The 18,669-nt window shown below is 38.5% G+C and overlaps 3 protein-coding genes across 4 annotated transcripts; all 3 read right to left on the reverse strand.

Moving 5' to 3' along the window:
• Positions 1-42: 42 nt before the first annotated feature.
• Positions 43-1,364, reverse strand: LOC108650516 (uncharacterized). Its single transcript, XM_018099690.3, has 3 exons — positions 1,040-1,364; positions 296-633; positions 43-234 (listed from the first exon to the last, which is right to left on the reverse strand). The coding sequence occupies exons 1-3, from the start codon at positions 1,109-1,111 to the stop codon at positions 126-128; spliced, it is 519 nt and encodes a 172-aa protein (XP_017955179.1). The 5' UTR covers positions 1,112-1,364; the 3' UTR covers positions 43-125.
• Positions 1,365-1,509: 145 nt separating this feature from the next.
• LOC108650510 (uncharacterized) lies at positions 1,510-3,226 on the reverse strand. Its single transcript, XM_018099681.3, has 5 exons — positions 2,812-3,226; positions 2,590-2,742; positions 2,261-2,510; positions 2,006-2,178; positions 1,510-1,929 (listed from the first exon to the last, which is right to left on the reverse strand). The coding sequence occupies exons 1-5, from the start codon at positions 2,905-2,907 to the stop codon at positions 1,861-1,863; spliced, it is 741 nt and encodes a 246-aa protein (XP_017955170.1). The 5' UTR covers positions 2,908-3,226; the 3' UTR covers positions 1,510-1,860.
• Positions 3,227-7,378: 4,152 nt separating this feature from the next.
• Positions 7,379-17,201, reverse strand: path (solute carrier family 36 member pathetic). 2 transcript variants are annotated; one of them, XM_018099652.2, is made up of 8 exons: positions 16,956-17,201; positions 10,859-10,915; positions 10,725-10,789; positions 8,946-9,041; positions 8,711-8,861; positions 7,847-8,649; positions 7,670-7,781; positions 7,379-7,608 (listed from the first exon to the last, which is right to left on the reverse strand). In XM_018099652.2, exons 2-8 carry the CDS (start codon positions 10,871-10,873, stop codon positions 7,438-7,440), a joined length of 1,413 nt encoding a protein of 470 aa, XP_017955141.1. In that variant the 5' UTR covers positions 10,874-10,915; positions 16,956-17,201; the 3' UTR covers positions 7,379-7,437. The 2 variants fall into 2 exon arrangements, with proteins under 2 accessions (XP_017955141.1, XP_017955143.1); XM_018099654.3 differs by lacking the exons at positions 10,725-10,789; positions 10,859-10,915; positions 16,956-17,201 and adding an exon at positions 9,119-9,252.
• Between the last annotated feature and the right edge of the window lie 1,468 nt (positions 17,202-18,669).

An 18,669-nucleotide genomic window follows, 5' to 3' on the forward strand; every position in this document is an offset into this window, starting at 1 on the left:
CGATATTATTTTAATTATTCGATATAGCCGTTACTATTGGGATATTTAAAATTTGAAACGAAGTTTATTGCCGTAAAAACGTAACATTACAATTAAATAATTAGTTACATAATATTTTATGATATTTAGGCGTGTATCAAAAATCCATTAGCATCATGTGGCAGATGTGCCTCATGTTCCAATTCGGGCTTCTTTTTCGGCACATAGGGATTATGCTCCGGATCCGCATTTAAGCTGAGTATTGATTGATTAAGTATAGATAATAAATCATATGTAATATATCAAAAATACTTACTGATAAAGGCTAATGGCCTCCTCGCATTTCACATTGTACCACCAGTCGCATGCAAACTCCTTCTGATTAAATATGGTGCCGTTGGTGCAGAGGAACGAGGCTCCCTGGTGTCCCTCCCGACCATCATGGCAGACGTGATAAGCCTGGCATCCGGTCTCCACATTCGCATACATGCCCGGAACGGCGGGCACATTGTGACAGCTGAATTGGGTATGCGGCACTTCATGGTAAATCGGATAATCAACTCCTGGCACGCCTGGTATTTTGTTCAGATCCTGTTTATCTTCGCGGCGTTCATGATGCTCTGGTTGTGGCGGATTATACAGGTGTCCGAATTTCTGTAGCAGCAAAAGTAAACATATCAAATGTTGCATATTGCGTAAGCCAAAGACTTGTGCGGTAACCGGTTCCGCAGTCTCCAAGTCTCCGAGTCTTTGAGTCTCCGACTCCCTCCAAGTGGCAGGCCGCTCATTATTAGCAAACAATTAAACATGTGTATAGCTGTTGTTATGAACATATGTGCTTGTGTGTGTATGTGTGCGTGTGTGTTTCGTATTGGTGTGTGCCTCAATTGCATGTTACAATTTTTGGGTCAAAAGTGAACGTCGACCACAACGTCGCGTGGTAAGACACAGCCACGCGTGCCAAGCCAATATGAGGCGGGAACTGTGCTATCCCCTGATCTGATTTTCCACACTAATTGCAACTCATCATTATCGATATTGATGATCGTCTCAGACTAACCTGCACTTCAATGGCCATCGCTAGGCCAGCTACAAGCAGCAGCGCTGTCAGCATCGTCTGTTGCTTCAACATTTCTTCTTCTATGTTTTTTTTCTTTCCAGTTGTTGTTTATTTGCAGTTGTGGGATTTGGATCAACCGTCTGCGCTCAGCTTGAAAATCGCACTGAAGCTGAAGTGCAGTTTTTCCAAGCGGCATCCACTTGAACGACGCCGTTGCCGCCGTCGTGCAAGCTTTCAAGGGTACCATGAACGATGTCTAACGGTAAGCGTGGTTCGTGTCTCGTGCTTCGCTCGGCTGTTCAACTTTCGATTTTTGGAAGCTGCTTTTCTAAGCTTTTTTTTTTTGTTTTTGCTTTTTGTTTTTGTATATTTGCTTCGCAATTGAACAAACAGATCGCACTGCCTAAATAGTACAGTAAAACTTTAGGTACATATAACGATGATAAGCATAAGTATCTTATGCATATGTAGTAAGTAGTTATTGCTTGTGCAGGAAAGCATAATGCAATATGGTTTATTTTGCAAGCAAACATTTTTTTTACGCTTAACAAATTTGCGGCTGACTTAAATACAAGAAATACTTATTAAATATGATATGATCGAGTGTAATAACAGTAAATGGAAAGTACATTCAACTTGGCTAAAATAATTGAATGGCGTGTAAACGGATCGTCATTGGCATGGTTACAATAAGTACTTAATACTCTATAAGCTCAACCATAAACGAAGATTTTGTTTTTAATTGTCACGAATTGTCTATTGTTATGTCTTAAATTCTAGGGCTTATAATTTATGCGCTTAGAGAAAAACAAACGGACAAACTAATACAACTTGTGTCCTGCTGGATTCAAGTCGAGCTTGTTAAGCAAATCGTCGAATTCACTAAAGAGCTGCAATCAAACAAAGTTAAAAAGTTGAAGCCATAGAGCTGACTATACATAATGGTGTCATAAAGGTGGTGCTTACGTGAGTCTTGCCATAGCTATCCACATAGGTCTTACTCCCACCGGCTGTTTTCTTGAACGCAGGCACCGCTTGGCCATGCAAGAGATTCACCTTTTGATAGGACTGCGCCTTGCCTGATGCGCTCGATGCATGGCTCTTGCCCACGGTGGGCGCCAGTTCCAGAAAATTGGGCACTGCACAAGCCACATAAATGTTAAGTGCAACAAGGCGTAACAGATAAAAATAAAAATAAAACTGAATAATTGCTTAGCTCACCTTTCTTGGGCTGGAATTTCACTTGATTGAGCAACGGATTGTGCAGCTGCAGTTGACGGTAGCTGGGCAATGCATGCTTGGGCGGCACGAGCACATACGGATGGCCCACGGCCTGCGGATACAGATAGGTAGTCTCCACGCTGGGCACCTGACGGTACTGATAGCGACCCTCTCGCGGCGTATAACGGCCATCGGAGCTGAGCGCTATGTGGTAAACGGTGCGCATGGGCTTGTTGTAGTATTGGTAAACCTAGTTATTAAATATTATTATTGATTAATACGTGTGCTGAAATGATGCCAATATATATTTAATTAGCAATATTGATTACCTGTGGATTGCGTTGCTCGGGCACAATGCCATCTGGCACGGAAATGCCCTCCTTTTGCAAGCGGTTCAGAAACAGTCGATCGGTTTCAAAGGCGGTGTCGGGTATCTTGCCACCCGCATGTGGCAGCACTTGCTCTCGATAGATCTGACGTTTCTTTAATTGGTTTTTTGACGATTATTTATGACTCCAGCTACATATGCATAGTGATTGTGGTCTACACACCTTGTGGTTGCGTTCCGCAGTTATTGACTCATCGGCAAAGACAGCTGCGCTCAGGCTTAGCAGCACAATTAGGTGGCGAAAATGCGGCGATAACATTCTGTCGTTTATTTTGAAATATTTGCATATATTTTGTTATTTATTGCATACAATTGAAAAGTAACTCTCGCAGCTAAAGGTCAACTCAGAGCTCTAGTTCTTGGCAAACAGGTGTCAGCAGCTTGGTACACAAATCCACATTTCAAACATTTTCATTCAAATTGCAATACACACAAGCACATACACTCACACACGCGTCTCGTAAGTCGGCTTTAGAATTTAGAAGAATTGACAATCTCAACGTGACGAAGATCTTTCGGATTCAGAGAGAATTGTGTTGTGGCCGCGTCGACGGTGCCAAACATAATGAATGCAAATGCACAAAGCGCGCTGATCTGTGGCGGGTGCCCACCGCCGCCAACCAGCCAAGTGCCCTCTGCTGCTGCGGCGGTGGCGGTGGCGGTGGCGACTGCTGCCGTTGTTACCTCTGCTGCCGATGACAACAATAACAACAACAACAACAACAAACACAAGACTTAGTTAACTGTTGGCATCACGTGGTAGCTTGGCACGACAATCATCATCATGACGATGATGTGGCTGATGATGATGTTGCTGCCATAATCTGAAGATTGCCCAAAATACACGATAGTAAAAGTGATCTAGTCGGGTGTGCTGAACGTTAGGATATCCTATAGGGATACATGTGGACTATATGGAAAAGAAGAGGCGAATTTAAAAAGATTAGTAGGATAAGGGTAAATGATGTGGAATTATAAGGGAAGGTAATAGAAAGAAAGAAGAGAGAGTGTTAGATAAAGGCAGGATAAGAAAGAGTTTGAGTGAGAGAAAGAGAGATAGGGAGAGAAGAGGAGAGATATATAAAGAGATATTTATAAAGATACATAGAGTTAGAGAGTAATAATCTGCCTCTGTGAAAAGATGAGGCCAGAGAGAGATTTACAGGGAAAAAGAGACATATATAGCTAAACCTATAGAGATATATAAGCAAAAAGACATCATTCCTTTTGCACACCATACTAATAATTACAGGGTATTGCAACTGTTGCATTTGCATTTGTGAGCGATCATCAGACATTTCCTATGGCTTTTACATTAAAGACCAAACACAAAATTAGTTGCCATTTTATATTTTGGGCTTAATTTGTTTAAGCCAAAGTGGCAGCAAGATTAAGCAAAAAGTATTAATGAAAACATAAATTCAAACATAAAACAATATACGTTTTGGCAACGTAATTAATTAATCTTGTTGTTTCACTGGGCAGCTCGGCGTCGATGATGCACCGGATTGTTAAGGTCGATTGGACGGGCTACTTCACTTGAAACTTTCAATATTTTGGCTGGCAATATCTTTGTTATGCATAGTAATAATTGGTTTAGTGTTTTATTTTTTTTTTTTATGCTGTATTATTTTTTTTTTTCCATTTTTTTCGGACAGAGCAAACTTTTTTTTTGTTTTTGTGCTCGTCTTTTGAAAGTGAATGTTTGTTATTGTTTTTGTTGGATTTTGTTGTTGATTGCGCTTCAGTTGAACAATTTTGTATAATGTTTTAAAATTTATTGATTGTTTTTGTTATTATTATAAATATTTGTATAATTTGTGTAGCTCTCGCAGCGGCCACTTAAACTGGCTGCTGAAGGGTTCATCTCCGGGGACCTTGAAGCTGTTGTGAAAGTGAAATGTGAATTGTGATCTTAGAAGTTCGAATCACGTTTTTGATCTGTATTCATAACTAGGTATGGGAATGGGCAATACCTATGCCATATTCCCACGCCGTTTGCATTTAAAATTCCGATTGCATATGACAGCCCATAGACAATCATACCAAGTGAGCCAGCCAGCTGAAGTGAAAGCCAAGAATGGCTCACAAAGACACCGAAACCAAAGACTCAACATTTGAAATGCCAAACGCAAAGCCAGCAGCAGCAGCAGCAGCAGCATAAGCATAAGCAACTCATGTAGTTTACAAGATAATTATCGCCGTTACACAATGGTTGTAAATGGTTTTACATTACCAATTACAAGAGCGGAAACCTAAGCCACAAATCGGAGCAGCTTCTGGCATGGGGGCTTCTATTGCAGCTGACCTTGGCGCCATCAAATGAAATCAAGATGCAACAATCAACGTGCACAGCATCCCATTGACGATACAAAACAAGATGCTGATGACAATTAAAGATTAATTATTTTAAATCACCGTCGACCTTGGAATAACTCAACTACAACTACAACTACAACTACAACTACATCCACAACTTCAACTTCAACTTCAATTTCAGCTTGAGCTAGCCCAGGCCGAGCATCGCTGTGGGCAGCTCTGAATTGGTAGCAAATCATCTATGTTGCTTGCACTCTCGAGTCACGCGCTAATTGGTTAGCAACTGCGGGTTTCCTGGAGCGTTTTTCTTTTTCTTTCTGCCATCGATTACAAATTGGAAACGCTTCGGTTTCAAGGATTTCCTAGCCAACATTCCCACGTCGACAATAACCAAAACAACAAAGCCTTTCGAAACTGTCGCAAAATCACAAAAGTGACAAGCCAATAACACGAAATGCTCTCCAGGCACAGCTCAATTGTTGAGAGTGTTGCGAAGTCGTAGTTGTATTAGAGTGGTTCGGCAATGGCCTCCAGAGCGCATCACATCGCACAGCGCATTGACTCAAAGGTTACCCAAATTGGCCCACAATCAGGTTCAATTGCCTTTAAAGCCAATTGCCAATTGCCAATTGCTGATCTGACCATCTCGAATTCAATTTGCAATCAGACATGCTTTGGGACCTACATATGTACATAGATAGATACGTTTTGTGTGTGTGTGTGTGGGTGTGTGTGTGTTTAATGCCAATTACGCATGTTTTCAAATTTTTAATAATTTCTTCAATATTTTATATTTTGGGCCACGTGCTACAGCACTGATCAATTAAGTAAGGCTGTCAAAAATCAATATGAGACTCTAGACAAAACTGCTCGACTAGCAAATACCCTGAGTTCTGTGACGAGCAACTGTTTTTATTATTATTTTTATAGAGTTTACACTCTCCCTGCTTATGCACTTATATTATATTATACATTTTCAATTCTATTCAAAATGAAACAGTTGTTATTTGTATAATAATTAACTCCGCTTTATTTGTTTGCTATTGTTGTTTTTGTTGCTTGAACCTAAACACTTTTCAAAAAATGAAACAGTTATATATATCAATCTTTGCTGATTTCGTGGACAAGCTTTCACATAGAGCTTTTCATACATAGAATATAAATATATGTATATACAATATGTTCAATTCCGAATACATTTAGCAAACTAGGATAAAAGTTAACTTTTTGCTTCATAATTAAATTAACTTCGTTGTAGGCGTTGCTAGATTTTGTGGGTTTTCAGTGCACGAAGAACGGTTTAAATGCAAAAACTGCTTTTGACTTCGTTTAAACTTCGGTGTAATTTTTGTTTTGTTTTTTTTTTTTTTTCTCTTGTATATATGTATCTTAAATATTTAATAGGTAAATATTTTTGTTTTAAAGCTATATTAAAAATAAAAATGTTAAACAACAAAAATGAATTATGCATTAGAATATCGTATAATTGAATATTATGCTCTGATTTTCCAAAACAAACAAATCCAAACAGAACGTTTGGATTTCCTCGTATTTTCTTTTCTAGCATTTGAACTAAATAAGTTTGTATAAAAAAATATATAATTTGAGTAACAATGTATTTTTTTTTTGCTTGGTTGGCCTCCCTGTAATACTCTGCAAAATATATGTACAAAAATAAGTGTTTTTTTTTTTTTAATGGTTTGCAGAGTTTCAAGGAGACCAAGAACCAAGTTGTATTGCTTATAAACTAAACATGCTAAAAACAAAATGTTGTAAATGTTTGCAAAGTTTTGGTTTTTGTTTTCTCTTTTTATGTAATACTCTTTTAGAACAGAGAGGATGCAAGCAAAATAGGCGGACAGAATAAAAGGAAGAAAGTGCTATCAAAATCTGTTTAGCTCATTATGAATATACACTAAGATCAATAAAACTTTTCTCTGAGTTTGTAGGCTAGTTAACTTTATAGAATTGGTACTAAAAATGTACTTAACAATTAATATACATTTGAATTTAAGCAATTTTCATTTTTCATATAATTGCATTTGCAGGTGTACTAAAACGTGCTAAAACGGTCAGTTTTGGTGCTGTGTGTGTGTGCTAAATAGTTAGGCACTCGAATAGATAGTTTAACCTAGGTGTACTATGGTTTAACCATGCGCTTTATCTTTCATGAACAATTTATAAAGCGTGGGCGCAGTTTCATTTTTTTTTTTTTTTTTTTTTGCTTTTTCTTCTTTTTTTTTTACATCTAACAATAGTTAGATTGATTGGAAATAAACTAGAGCTAATCCCGGCTGGCTCCTTCTAAATGTATATGTTTCATCAAATAGTGTATATAATAAATATACATTTGTATATGTACATATATCCCTTGGTATAGCATTGTTTGTATTCTTGTTGATGTTGTTGTCTTTTGTTTTTGTGTTACGCACAGGAGATTATTTCCATATATTCTCATTTTCCCAATCATTTATTGGGCTTCCGTGGACCCGCTGTAAACCTTCATGATATCCTGAATGGCCGACAGAGAGCCAAAGATAAGGGCCGCAACGCCGCACAGCATGATGATGATGTTCTTCCACAGTATCCAGTTGCCAGGACCAAAACCGGAATCCCAGTGAACGACAAGCTCAATGATAACCTAAGATAAGATGGGATTCGTTAGGCTCACTTTAATGGCAATTGGTTTATGTCGAACTTACCGGAAAGATCAAGCCGAGTATGGAGAAGCAGAAGGCGCCAATCAGGCCCATAAACGGCGCTATGGTTGGCACTGAAACGGCCAGCACTACAGCAGCAGTTACCAGAACGGTGCTGCAATGAAATACCAAGCACAATGAGTACAACAGACTTGTGGAATATATTTTGTAGTAGCTTACCGCAGCACATAGTTGACGAAAATGGGACGCTTGGTGCAGCGCTCCTTGATGCCATCCCAGACGATCTCCAGGCACACGAAGAACTGCAGTCCGAATGTGCAGTAGACGGCCAGGGCAATCAATACCTTTACAGCCTGGGCGGGCCATTCCTCGATGGGGAGATTCAGTGTGATGCTCTCGCCGGTCTCGCTGCCATAGCGCAGATAGCCAAGGAAACCGAGCAGCATGTAGATCAGTGTGACGCCAGACATGCCCTGGCTGAGCACACCGCAAATGCCGAGGAAGTTCTTGGGCGTCTTCATATTGTTTTCCAGCGGCATGACTACGCCAATGGCCTCCATGGCGAAAATGGTTATGGAGAAGAAGGCGGGCAGCGTAGACAGGGTGACGAGGGAGCGCTCCTCGATTGGCGGCAGATCCTGGACCAGATAGTAGAATGTGATGCCCAGGCCGAGACCCATGAAGACATTGGCAACCATCGAAACGGGCGCCAGGTACTTGAGATTGGGCACCCAGGCAATCAGGATCAATGGCACGAGCATTATGCAGATGATCACACGCGGCTCAATGTCGCGTCCCGTCCAATGCACCAGCACTTGCTCGAAGTTCTTGGCCACGATGACCGTGTAGACGGAACAGGTGCCAAAATAGGTGAGGAACAGGCCAAACAGTATGGAAAACTTTGCCACGGGCGCAAAGCCGCGCAGACTCTTTGGACCCTTCTGGAATGCAGCTTCAGCGATTTCAGCAAATGTCATCTTGGTGCGACGTGTTTTATAGTACAGCTTGTGACCGCATTTGACCTGCAGATGAGCTCTATTAGTAACCTGCTAAGATAATCAAGAGGACTGTTTTGATACTAACCAGCACGTAACTGCAGTGCGTGCAGATGAAGGCAGTAAGGATGGTGGCAAAGATGCCCATAACCAAGCCGGAATACATAAACGCATATGGCATGCCCAAAATGCCAGTTCCCAGCGAGGCCTTCAGCAAATGCGTCAAAGTTTCATTATCGCTGCAATCGAAATAGAGAGAGAGTGAGAGTGAGAGTTAGTAAGAGAGATCTGTGTTTCTGTCCTTATGTGGCTGGGGGACTTACGTAGTGGGATGCTCATTTTCGCGCATTGTAAACGGGTCGAAATCATTGTTAGCCAAGGCCTGCTCGGCATCTGATTTGCGTGGCTGTATCTTGTATCTGCAAAAGACAAACAAAGATAGCAAAATAGTAAGTAAAAGTGTAAAGTAGTTGGCCTTAAATCATATCAATGCCACCTCAGCTCCACATGAGTGGGTTCTAAGTCGCTCATTGTCATGCTTGTATGTGAACCGATCTGTACTCTGGTCACAACTAAAATCCATCAACGTGTGCACCATTTTCTTTATATATGTTGTATGTGACAGTCGTAAGTGAAATTCTTTGCTATGGAATTGCTGCATCTGCAATTATCGTCGACGCGTCTCACTCGCTGTTTACAAGCTGTGCAAATCGCTAGAGAAACAACAAGAGCAGCAACGTCTAGCCCAAAATTGGACAGTAAATGCCAATTGTGATTGGCTGCTTGGCTGCTGTTGCACTCAGCCTGATTCCAAGCTGCCAGCGCATTGCATCAGCCGCAAACAACAACAATCAACGGTGCTGCAGTAGCATAAAAATACCAATGAAAAATACTGTTGCCTACTTTTAGGCAGCGCAGTAAAATGAGTACATAAATCTTTTGAATATAAATAAAAGATTTAAACTATATAGTATAAAAGCAAAACTTGTTAAAATGACAAACAAAACAATATAAATTATCTCTAATTTTTATTTAGAAATTTTTCGCTTTGTCACCTTGAGCATATTATTAAAATACACTTAAATTTATATCTAGTCATTTTATTGAAAACCACAAAATCATTTCCTGTGGCATATTTCTGATAAGCATACAAAATTTGTGTTTTCTTTGGCTACCCATTAATCTATAAAAATATGTATATATTGTTGTTGTGGTTAAAGAATTTGATTATAAACTCATTAAATTTTGTATTATCATTTGAAGTGCAAGGTTTGCTCACTAAAATAATATAAAAAGGTTATCTTCCTCGATTATGTCTGATTTCTGTTTAAATTCTGCTCCCAGTATTTCCAGAATTTTGTAAACAAATTTATTTTAATTTGTGCTTTACGACATTAAGTCATTGTTGATGCTAAAACTAAAGTCATAGTAAATAGGAAAATTTATTTAGTTATTTGTTATCAGCGAGATGAAAACTCAATTTTCAGCTCGTGATCAGCAATATTTATATTACGTTTCTCATGAATAATAATATTTGCATATATAATAAACAAATAATCGCGCAGTTCAATGCAAAAACAAGAATCAAAGTGTATTATATTGCAAAAATATTTGCAAACTTTGAGCTTTGACTAAATAGCAAACTACGTAAGCGATTATCTGTTTCTAAATAATTTTATATATGTATGCGTATATGTTTCTATCTGTTTCTAAATAATTTTATATATGTATGCGTATATAAAATTATGTGTTATTCATATTCGAGCTTAAGCCTGAGTAATACACGTATAGTACACAACTAGATCTAGGTCTAGTTAACAACTAAAACAACAATTTTGTTGTTGCGGCTGGCTAGTTAATAACTGTGATCATCAACTGAATGACATGGCTAATTTCTGTGGCGTCTGGCTAATTGGCGAGCTGTGTGATATTTGGCGGCATCATTGTACAGCAATTTGTCGGGCTAAACTTACATTTAATTGACGAGCACGCAAAGCCAATTGTTGGCTGACTTAGTTAATAATTAGAACTCTTAATGAGAGAGAAACAGAGAGAGAGAGAGAGAGAGAGAGAGAGCGAGATGGGGGGCGAGAGAGACTTACTTGTTGGTGCCGCCGCCGGGCAGGAACTGTTCCATTTCCTGTGGCACGTGCTTCGCGCTGCCATCCTGCAATCAAAAATCAATTTTTGAGTCCAACAATTGAAAGGGAAAATCGTAAAGTCTTTCGCTACTCACTATAACGTTCACCATTGTGTTTATGTGTGTGTGTTTTATATCGCTGCTATTTCGGCTCTGAAAGTAGTAGAGAGAATTTCAAAGTTATTAGTTATAGCTGGAAAAATTTGTCTGATTGAATCAGTAGACGTTGGATTTGATCAAATTTCAATCGATTGGACAATGTCTTTAATTTGTTCACATTTTATGCGTCCAATTGCCTTTTAATTGATTCGTGGGCCGCCGCACATTTAATTTACGAGTAAAAGACATTTGATTTAATTTATTGAAACTTATTCCACACGTTTTTTTTTATATATAGAATGCTCGGTCAGCAAATTAAATGAGAGCATATGGGTTTTGTCGCAGACATCAATTCAACTCGATTGTGTGATTTGGCAGACTGGAAATTCGGCAAATGGAACGAAAGTAAATTGGGCTTGTCTATGATATGTCTTGCTCTTCAGCTAACTGTCTTGAGATGATTGAAATTGGAAATACCTATAATATATATATATATATCTATACAATTGTGTAACTTGTTTTAAGCCTGGAAAACACTTCAAGTCTGAAATGGAGAATTGGCAAATGAAAGAGTTAAACTCTAGCAGCATCACTTTTATATGTAGCTATATGTAACCAGTTAGAGTCGAGAATGTGGATACTCTTATTCAAACAATGAGCGTGCATCATGCAGTCAGCTTCGCTCGAGTGCCACTCGCTTGCCTTTTTTGTTGCTGTGGAGATTTGCATACAAATGTTTGTTTGGTGGGGCAATTGCTCGACGTATGACAACTTATATTCACTTAATTTCTCTTTATGTCACTTAAATGCCATCTAATGAGTTCTATATTTAGACTTGCTATCAATGAACTCTCGCGCTGTGACCAATTCGGGCTGTTTGCCGAAAATGTTCTTTTAGCGCTGTCATTGCGATGATGAGAATCGAACGCAAACTTGCTTATCCGCCGTGGATCTATTATTAATATACGAGTATATTTGGTTGAATCTGAGGCAGCACAAATTGAATTTTGTTTTTAGCCATTTCACATGTGCTACACTTCACACATTGTCAAGTGGTAAAATTGTCACAAGTTTGTTTTTTGTTTTTGTTTTTGGTAAGGGGGCGGCGGCACATTTGCCTGTCACATGCGTCAATAGAAACAGCCTTGTACTTTGGCTTTGTGTCACAATTTGGCTTTCTAATTTAGCTGCTGCTGGCAATTAACACTTTGTTGGCCTGGGCAAAAATTTAGTAGCTCAAACGAAGTGAGAGCTCAACTGCAGCTTATAGAACCTTTGATATCAAGTAGAGACACGTGGGCATGGCTCAGCTTCGGGCTATGTCGAATTTCATATATCAAATGGCAAGATAAATGTGCTTTTGTTTTGGCCCATTTACATAAATATTCATGCAGCTGCGTAGACACATTTCAATATTCAAGTTTCGTTTGTATATTGGCTTTATTTTCTCATCTCCGCTTAGCTCAGCACATTTCTCAGCAAGGTTTAATGAACTTTTTGGCGGACAGAAACGAGTCGCGATTTCTCGACATCAATCATACTGCGCTCATATATAGCCCAATTATTAATCAACAACAGAAAGGAAATCTGATTTAATAGCACTTCAACACAATCTCATGCTTAATCTTAATTGCATTACCGTAATCGCAGCAAGAACTATACTCTTTCACCAGTAGCTCCTCAAGAGTTAAGAATTTATATATTTATGATCCAGAGACGATTGCTCACGTCACTAGAAGTACGTATATAAAACACTGATAAGTCACGAGTGAGATAAGATCTTATCGTAGCATATCGAGACCGGAACGTGCAGGCATGAATGAAATATATTGTGTTGGCGACAATATAGATTGGGGTCTTTTAGCCGATTGAACATATGTGTGTATAAATGCATATTTACCTATACATTTTTATGATCATCACGTATTTAACAACACACATGAAAGAACCTTCACCCAGTGCGAATTGGCACAGTTCGAGTTCTTGTTTGATGCTCGATTTCGTTTATATTTAGTGGCGTTCCCTGCTCGCCCCATATCGCCCCAGAGAACCGGCTAGAACCGGTTGCGTTTAACCTTTAGATAACGGATCGATTTATATCATTGCCAAAAAATGTACAAAAAAAAAAAAAAGAACCATAAAATTGCTTTGTGTTGCGTGCACATTGGAAACCTCAGACATGACATAGACAAAAGTGAAAACTAAATATATATCAAGATATATCAGATGTAGTAAATTGATGCCCTTTCAAAGTTCACTCGTATTGTCAATGGAATTTCTTAGGAATTGCCAAAAATATACACGATTTCATCATCTCAATTAATTTCTTGGTCGTGTTTCTTTTATATCTTTAGAAATGTGTGTGTGTGCGTGTGAGTGTGTGAATGTGGGTTGGTTTGCTGCTCTAATTGAAGCTAGTTATGTTTGAGGAAATGTCGCAGAACTAAAGATTACAAGAGAACAAAGTCACATACATAAATTGTGCATATCTGAGGCAGGCTAGCCAATGTTAAATTGGGAAACAACTATTGACAAGACTAAAATAACAAATTCTTTTTGCAGCATCTAGTGCAGGACGACCTTGAAAATGAAATTTTGACAAAGACTGAACCAATTTAGCATATTGTATTGAAAAATATTCAGAACGAATACGAATAACCAATGAAATAAGATGTAGCCAAGAGCAGAGACGCATTAAGATTTACTAAATCGGAATAACATGTACTCTTCACTGTAGATGGCAAGCAAGCAAGGGAGAGAGAGAGAGAGAGAGAGAGAGAGAGAGAGAGAGAGAGAGAGAGAGAGAGAGAGAGAGAGAGAGAGAGAGAGAGAGAGAGAGAGAGAGAGAGAGAGAGAGAGAGAGAGAGAGAGAGAGAGAGAGAGAGACGACTGTTGCGCCTATGTGACGTCATGCTGATTGAGAGCGCGCTCAGCGCATTCTCGGAAAGAAGCGGCCAGGCCCCTAACCAAAATCAAAAAAACACGTGTTCCAATTTTAGAATTAAATATGTAAGTATTTAGTCTGACGTTTGGTCTATATTGTATATGTATGTATATGCCATTATTGTATAATATCATTAACGAGAATTTGAATACCTAAATGCTTACATGAATAAGATAAGAAAATTAAAAATCACAGAATTTTATCAAGAAATCATGAATCACACAGTGCTACAAATATGTATGTACATGCGAGCCAGAGTATATTCCTATATGTATAAATAGCTTTAAAGTAATTATGCTTATATTTAGCTACAAGTAGACGTGGGAACCTGCAATGTTTCATAGAAATTTCATCAGCTAGAAATCGCTATGGCGCGGTTCATGTTGCATTTGTATAATCAAAATTGTTATTTCTATGAAATCGAGCTAGCATCGGTATCGGGAGATTGTCAATAACAATATTATGTTTCAAAATGTTTACAGTGAAAAGGGCTACGTATTTGTACTCTAATACTATCAAACAGAGAAAATAAACGCAAGTCCAATCGGATTTGGAATTTACGTACTATTAGCCCAAGATCAACAAATACATACATATGTATGCATGTATATACATCTGACGCAGGCAGTAATAGAATTTTTTAGCTGCTGTTCAAATAATAATACCATCATAGTTCTATTAATATTATTGTGGGCACGTGAAACACTCTTCAAGTGCATTCGCATACATATGTATATATATTAGATTTATATATTTCCCATAGACTCGCTGCCATTAGCTTTGGGCTATTCGTATGTAATTACGATTACGTAGATAAGTCCAGTAGTGCCTGACATAACTATAAACAATTACAGTGCTTTCGATAGCTTATAAGTTGCATAAGCAGATAAGATTCCTGTGCTCAGTTTATCAATGCAGTAAGATTATTTACGAGATACTTTATAGACTAAATGCCAAATAATAAATTATAAAATGGCTCGACCTTTGGAATGGTTCTCTAACCATTGAGCGAGTGGTAACGTTGCCATTGCCACCTGAGCTGTGTGACTACGATACGGTAATTGGCTGCATCTAAAAATAAATCAATTTGTCTTGGGGCCGTGGTTCTTCTACGCTCTACCACCAAGAACTCGAGTCAAGTCCAGTCGAGTCAAGTGCAAGGGCGTGTGTAAGCAATTTCCGCAAATTGACAGGCAAACAAGAAACCATATCGTCAAGAACAAACGACAGTTCGGACTGGAACAGCAAATGCTACAAAAATAACAGTAAACAATAGATCGAGCTTCATTATAATTGCAATGGATATTAATGCCAACAAAGTGTTCAACTAGGTCTTCTAGCAGTCCCAATCTATATATGTATGTAGTTAATCATTGATAATTGATCATCATCTTCGGAGTATGTAGGTCATCCAACATAGAAAGATTATCAATTTTATCTTAGACAGACTTACTCTCTGACTCTCTCAAATACTGTTCTTTCCATACAACAATCTATTTTAACTCAATTTCGTAAATCCGATTCCAGTTACTCAAGCTCTAAAAAACTACCGCAATTAATATAAAGTTTTGTTCTATGAATAGAGATTTGCATTTCTGAGAACAAAAACTCGATTGCTGCCCACGCAACAACAATTGCTGACGTGGAGCCCTGCATAAAGTTCTTGCCCTTATATTTTCGCATGCTGACGTCACTATTTTTACTGCCCCTTTTCTTCCGTTCGCATTTAGCTGTGGATATTCTTTTTAATGTTAATTATCGCAGCACACAAAAATCAATAGCTCCACGCGACATTGAAAAGTGTTGGTACTACTATGCAGTCCCACTTAATGCCTTCCGAATGGTAATAGATAACGTAGAGGTGTTGGCTGAGCACCGAAGGTCGCCTCACATTTGTATTTGCCTTTTTATGGTCGATTCTAATTTTTTTTTGTTTGTTCAATTTTCCCGAGCTCTTCATTAAAATGCAATATGTGTGTGTGTGTGTGTGTTGGTGCGTGGGTGTGCTTAGCTCACTGATTGGCAATGTTGTGGGTGTACCTGCACTAAAACCTAGACACTATACAGGTAAAACGCAATTCGATTTCTCCCTTCAAATGCTCAATTACCTTTGAATAACGTACTTTTGAGAAAACACGGCATGGCGCATAAACAATTTTAATGAAGCTCATGCACACACTAACAACATCAACACCAACTACAACAACAACAACAACATCTTCAACATCTGCAATCGAGCAATAGAAAATGAAACAAATTTTCTGCAAAACTATATGGTAAATTAGAAAGCGCGCGCCTTATTTGAGTTGTCGTTGACTGTTACGTGTTACGTGATATAGATTTCATTCATTGAAAACAAGTCGAATGTACTATGCAAATCGGAAGTGTGTGTTAAGGGTCAGCGACAAATGCCGCCACAGCGCAACATGCAAGTGGAGAGAGAAGACGAGAACCTAAGGGCGTACAGGTGCAACGCAGTCAGCGCTGTCGACGTCAGCTGCGCAGCGAGCGCTCGCTCTGCTTTGCCTACGTTGCAGGCGCGTGTCCACGCAATTTCTTTTGAATTTGTATTGAATTTGCATGAATACATCCATAAAAATAGTATATTACAATATGCAACAGATTCTCGTGTACAGCACAATGTTCAAATATAATTGACGTTAATCTTTTGTTGTTCAGACAGTCACTGTGAATATGTTGAATAACAATGTATGTATTAACCAACCAATCGCTCATACAAATTTTGTTGTCTTCCTATTTTTAGGTCACATTCTGTCTGTCCGGTCTATGGGTATCTTTCATCAGTGCACGCTTGTGCAATTTTGACATTTGCTCATTAGTTTAGAACAACTGTACGTACCATGTTAACGACTTTGTTAGCCGCTGCATCACCTAACGAAACATAACGTAACGTCATGTAACGTATGCGTTTGATCGCCAGCCCATATTAACGCTTTACTATTGCCATGCATTCCGTCTGCTATTTCTAGACACCCAAATTTGTGCTTGACACTTTTTTTTACTTATGCTCTTCGCATGCACGTCCAAAAAAGAATTTCTTGAGTGTGACATACACACGTAGACATTTTTATACATATATATGGGTATTTGTATGTGTGTGTGTGTGTGTGTGTGTCTGTATGTACTCACTTTGCTGCTCTTGTTAAAATCGCTGGCTTCCTTGAGTTTAGCACTTACATTTGTTTAATTTACACACTAGTTAACGTTTACTTTCTCATTTACGAGAACAGTTTTTTGTAACGTTGAGGCTATTGTAGATTAACTAATATTAGGTTAAACAACGCACACGTTCTTTAAAATGTACAACAAATGTCGCACCGCCTGCAAGGCATTGACCACGCGGCACTAATGTCGGTCTTCGACTGACACGACGTTTTCGACGCGTTGTTTTTAAACGAAGACCGCATCAGTGAGCGCGCCAAAATGCAGAGACTACGTCGAACGGAGCAGCAGCAGCGCGCAGAAGCAACTGAGAGAGGAAATAGTGACGTGAGCGTGCACGTTTTGCCGCTTACTCTCTGTTTCTTTAGCATATTTAAAGAGCGGCGAGTTACACGCTTTAAGCCGCTTGTTGTTAAATACAATATTTATAATGCAAAACGTCTTTCTATGGTTCATTAAAATATAAAAAGACATTAATGATATCAGCAAATCTTTCTAAATACATATGTATGTATGTACATTTGTTGCACCAAATTCGACTTGTGATTTGGCAGTGCACGTGGAAGAGCAAGAGAATAAGGCTAAGCAATTGGACAACACGTTGAGAGATTGAACTGCAGCACTACCTACCCTCTTGGTCAGAGGCTCGGCTCACGAGAGCATTAAAGGAGCGTCATGAAAGGGCAAGGGCCGGCAATTCCCTTTACATTTGGCTGACGAAATCGTTTCAGGTGTTTCATAATCACAATAAATATTTTAAACTTCTCTCTCACTCCCAACGGAAACATGAAACTTTAAAATAGAATTCAATACAATGCAATACAACACGCTGCGGCATCCTACCTGGTTGTTGATAAAGATAAAAACTTCATTGCGTCAGCAAAAGCGTGCAGAGCCAACAATTCTAGATAATATTTATAATAATAATAATAAAACCCAATATTATATAAAATAATAATATTTTTGTACTTCAATTTTCTAGCATCAAGTATTTTTATGATATCAGAATCGCAGATCAGTTCAGAAAAGTTTAAAACTATTCACTTATCGCAGCTATCTAATGAAGTGCAGTGTCATGCCGATTGGCATCTAATTTGCACATCTATCAGCCATAAATACATACATACATGGGTACGTCATCAGTCTAGGGATTTCCATTAATTGATAAACTAAACAAATAAAAAGACCTGATGAAATTCGCACATGTTGGATATGCATGTCATTCTTGAATATATGAGACATGTACATATGTATGTATGTACATACTATGTGGCAGAGTTAACTGTTTTTCTAGCGGCACCTGATAAGGTGAGTGCCGTGTGCTTTAAAGCTTTTGAAGTGCTACGAGATAGGTCACCACTAATTGGCATTGATTTCAACTCAATAAAGAGTACCGATGGGTCTGGCTAATCAGAAAAGTTATTTAAGGTAAGCTAAGCTATTAATAGATTTCAGTTAAAGCTATCAAAAACGATAAAAATGAATGCATTTAATAATTTAATTATTTTAGTTAGCCCAATGGACAATGGGTTTCTGATAATATATATATTTGGACAATGGATTTCTAATATTCGAATGCTACTTAGGAATTAAAAGTTGACAAACGCAATTCATTAAAGATAAAACTGCCTTATCGTTACCCTTACTAAGCACAAAGGTGATTATAAATCACCGCCTTTTT

The sequence above is a fragment of the Drosophila navojoa genome, chromosome 4, assembly GCF_054131105.1.
Source record: "Drosophila navojoa isolate 15081-1374.11 chromosome 4, UAZ_NAV_1.0, whole genome shotgun sequence".
NCBI lineage: Eukaryota > Metazoa > Arthropoda > Insecta > Diptera > Drosophilidae > Drosophila > Drosophila navojoa.